This window comes from Castanea sativa, chromosome 2 (assembly GCF_040712315.1).
Source record: "Castanea sativa cultivar Marrone di Chiusa Pesio chromosome 2, ASM4071231v1".
Classification (NCBI taxonomy): Eukaryota; Viridiplantae; Streptophyta; class Magnoliopsida; order Fagales; family Fagaceae; genus Castanea; species Castanea sativa.
Window position 1 is genome coordinate 12,599,246 of NC_134014.1, and position 4,281 is coordinate 12,603,526.

The 4,281-nt window shown below is 34.4% G+C and overlaps 1 protein-coding gene across 1 annotated transcript; it reads right to left on the minus strand.

Annotated features, from left to right (window-relative positions):
* Positions 1-1,149: 1,149 nt before the first annotated feature.
* Positions 1,150-3,796, minus strand: LOC142623230 (UPF0481 protein At3g47200-like). Its single transcript, XM_075796627.1, has 2 exons — positions 3,685-3,796; positions 1,150-2,719 (listed from the first exon to the last, which is right to left on the minus strand). The coding sequence occupies exon 2, from the start codon at positions 2,652-2,654 to the stop codon at positions 1,299-1,301; it is 1,356 nt and encodes a 451-aa protein (XP_075652742.1). The 5' UTR covers positions 2,655-2,719; positions 3,685-3,796; the 3' UTR covers positions 1,150-1,298.
* Between the last annotated feature and the right edge of the window lie 485 nt (positions 3,797-4,281).

Below are 4,281 nucleotides of genomic sequence, written 5' to 3' on the forward strand. Positions count from 1 at the left end.
GAAAGGGATTTTTTTTTTTTTTTGGTTGATAGACGTGAGATAGGATTCAATTATCTGTTGTTTTTCTTATTTTCTAATTTAAAATTATGCTGATATTTTATAAAATAAATTAAATTAAAATTGTTGACATGTTAGTCCAGGTGGCAGATGATGTGGCAAATTTTTGTTTTTATTTAGACCGTTTGAAACGTCAGACTTTTTCATCTAATAAATAACGACAGAAACTAAATTGATACGACATTGAAAGGTTAAAGACCAACTTAATATAAATGAAAGATTAGAGACTAAATTGAAATCTACTGTGAAGGATAGGAATCAAATACGTAGTTTACCCAAAATTAAAACAATATATTTTGTTTTCTCAAGACTTTTTTATAGCTCGTACAAAGATTTATAACAAAAAAAATTTATCTTATTTTTTTTTCATCAACCCCTTTACATTTTTCATTCCTTTTACATTTCTATCATCTTTACCAAACAAAATTGCATCTAGTCAAACAGGTTTTATAAGGGGCTAGAGAGTCCATGAAAGCATGCAACTATTAGCTTTTATGTACGCTATTTCTTAAAATCCTGATTAAGTGTTACATAATGACGGATTAATGCCAACTTGCAATCCCATTGACAACTTTGATGGGTGGCTGAGGAGACTGGAGAGTTGCAAATCAATTTAAAAAGATGAATGGAATGTATACAATTGAGAAAAAAAGCAATTGTACATTAGGTTGAATTTTATTTGAAATCTTCTCTCTTTTATAGGCAGCCTATTTACTCATATGGTGCATTTTGATTGACATTTTTCATTTACTAAGTTATATGTTTACGTTCCGTTTTTTAAAACCTTGGTTCTTTTAGGTAAAACATACTTTGTCCATTTTCAGCAAAAAGTAATCTAAATGCACGGCAGCACACCTCATTCCATATTTCTTTTCCCAACAAAAGAAGAATTTTTTACTTCAACTTGATTGAGTACCCTTATCACCATTGAGTAAGCTCAATAAGATGTAAGGAGGTTCTAGTGTTGGAGATAATAAAGGGGTGATGATTCATGTTGGCAAAAATATGATAGATACAGTAGTGCCTGAACAATAATTTTTGGAACTTTTTTAGGAACCAATCAAACTTCCATAAAAGATGACCATTGCTACATTGGAATGCTAATTGTAATCGACATTTGATAGATACTTTTATCATACCATAGAGTCAATTTAAAATTGGTCCAAGGGAAAGGGGAAAAAAAAAATCCTTCTTTTATTTGTGTCATCCTTTGTTTAAGAATGAGAACCTCATCTTCTTTCCTACATTTTGTGGAGACCGAATGAGAATACAGAAAAAAAGGCTCCTACAACTGAGAGAACAAGGATCAGAATAACCAAGATGAACACCAAACGTGAAGCTGGAGTTTTTAGACTATCGCGCTTAAATTCTTGCCACCATACACACAAACCGGTTCTTCTGTATTTTTTCACTTGTTCTGAAAGCCCACTGTAATAGAAGTCCTGCACTATCTCATCACCACAGAATTTCCTTAATAGTTCAGAAACCTCTTTCTCCTTGTTCTCATCATGGATGAGAATTTCCTGTCTGCGTAGTAACTTCACATCTTTCTCAGATGTTACAAGGCTGCTCATTAGAAAGGCATAAGATGCAATGTGCTGCACGCCATCACAGTAACACTGTTCAAGTGCAATGAGGTTGCAAAAAAGTGTTTCTGTACTTTTATGAAATGTTAGAGGTGGGATTTCAAGGACTCCATTAACAAACTTTACGTCTAATAAGCTTTGGGTAGCAGCCTTCTTGAACCTAATTCCTGCTTGTTGGAGATGTGTTGCACTGTTTAAGCCTTGGTTTGTTTCACTTTTTGATGGTACTCTTGTGTATGTTGGGAGGAAACAGTGGAAGATAAAGTCAAGTAAGTGATTCCCTTCTTGGTCAATCTTCTCCCACACAGCTTTTTGATATCCTGGTATCATTGATTTGAAGAAACGAAAGGCAAGCTCATGGAGGCACAGACTGCATTGTGTAGGAATTGGTACAATTTGAAATAACCTTTGGAGAATGAAATAGGGAATCTGGTTTCCTATTAACATCATGTCACCCCTCAAGTCAAAGAGCATCCCAGGTGTGCTAAATATAGGATCACTCCGGCGTCTTAGACTCTTGAAGGCATACCTAAAGAATAACTCTATGATGAAACAACCATCAATTAACATAATTTCAATAAATTCATTACTTGTGAAACTAATCTCTTCTGAATAACATCTTCTTGCTCTGTGCTCCAACTTTCTAAGTGCTTTCACACATCCATCCAAGCTTGCCTCAAGGTTTGGTTTTCGATTGAGGAGTGCATGCACATAGCGCCACTTATTGTCTTCCATGACTTTTAGAGCGTCAGTCCCATGATGGAAAGGGCCAATGGAAACTTTACCAGGGATATATGCCTCGTCATTTCCCTTATGAAATTGACCGGAGACCCTGAAGATACAAGCAGAAGTAGATTTTGTTTCCATCTGTTTTTTAATAGGAGACACAAGAGAATCCTTTTGGATTTTAATAGGAGGCACAAGAGAATCCTCTTGGATTTTAATCGGAGGCACACTAGAATCCTCTTGGATTTCAACAGAAACATGGTCTCTGGATTGTGAAATTTCCATCTTTTATTGGAGAGAAGTCTCAAAGGCGCTCAATTGGATCACACAAAAAACGAAGTCAAAATAACCTGCAATTGCATCTTTCTAATAAGGTCATTATAATACTGAACTATGTCTTGTGCTTTATTCAAATTACAAGTATACCTCTGACAGATGACTAATTTTATTGTAATAATTTCATGACTTTTGATTCAGACCTAGCAAAGATACTAAAATGGGAAACTTGATAACAAATAAAGGTTTTGACATAAGTTGTTACACTTGATTGAGTTGGTTAAGGGGAAAAAAATTGGAATCTCACAAAGATTAATTTTACAAGGCTGTGCTAGATTGAGTCTGTTTAGGAAAAGAGAAAAGAATTTGGAATCTCCCTTAGATAAAGTTATGTGACTAGTTCATACTCAATATCCTTTATTTTTCCTTCTTATTAAAAAAAGGAGCATTGGAGTATACAAAATTATTTTCATTACAAGTTTTGGGAAGTAAAAAAAGGGATGAAATCAAGAAATGACATCTGATTTTAATATATAAAAAGAAAATCTATGGGAAAAACATTTTCACAACAACTTTGATCTGAGTTGTGGTGGGTCTGGATGTAACCTTATTTTATTTTGACTTATGGTGAGCTGACACCTCAGCTGCTTGTGAAATTATTTTTTGAGATTTTCTTGTGGCAGTAGAAGAACTCGTATATATAGAGAACTAGGCTGTTTTGGCCATATTAATTCTTGTGTGAGTATGTGACTAACCAAAATCTAAATGAGGGTCCCATTAAAAAAAAAAAAAAAAAATCTAAATGAGGGACTGCATGCAAAACACAACCATTACCACCCTGGGCCCTGGCTCCTGCCGAACTGAGTTCATGTGATTTGAGTACCGATAAACTACTATGATACTCATGGCATAGAATTCATATTCCTTGGGTTAAATATTGTAGCTGATGTTCATCGAGAAACATCCTCACTCATGACTAACACTCTTAAAACACTATTTAAGTAAAATCTTAAAGAAATGGGATTTAGAGCCACCATACCTTTGTTGGAGGCTTTGAAGTTCCAAAGAATCACTGAAAGAGATGTTAGCCTTCCTGATTGGTGTTGCTTAGTCAATGACAATGATTTGCATTCATCTGCACTAATGTCACAACATATTTATTGGCCACTTCAGGCTATTGGGAACTCAAGAATCAATATATCTTCAGAAAAATTGGCACTTAATAAAACAACCTGAGAATTGATGGGAATCAAAGGTGACTTGGAGAGTTTGGTAAGAGAAACCTATAAAATAATACAATGAATAGAAAGCAGGGAAAATGAGATTTGCATTGCAAAGAAAAGCCTATACACCACCATCTGAATAGAATTTTTAAACTCCGACAGAAAGCATAACTTTGCACAAAGTAAAGCTAAAATTGATTACTTAAAAGTTAATTCAAGTATTAAATATAGTAAAAAACTAAAACTGACTGTACATGAAATATGGACCAAGAAAGTGACTCTGATGTCTGCTTCTTTTAGCTTTAAACAAGGTTACAATTTGATCAAGCCTCAGCAACCCTTGTGGAGACAATGTGTATCATGATTGTGGTTAATGTACCAAAATTTGCTTGAACTTGCAGGTGAAGCCAAGA

Excerpts from the sequence above, each read along its gene's own strand:
- LOC142623230 (XM_075796627.1), bottom strand. The coding sequence starts at position 2,654 with ATGGAAATTTCACAATCCAGAGACCATGTTTCTGTTGAAATCCAAGAG.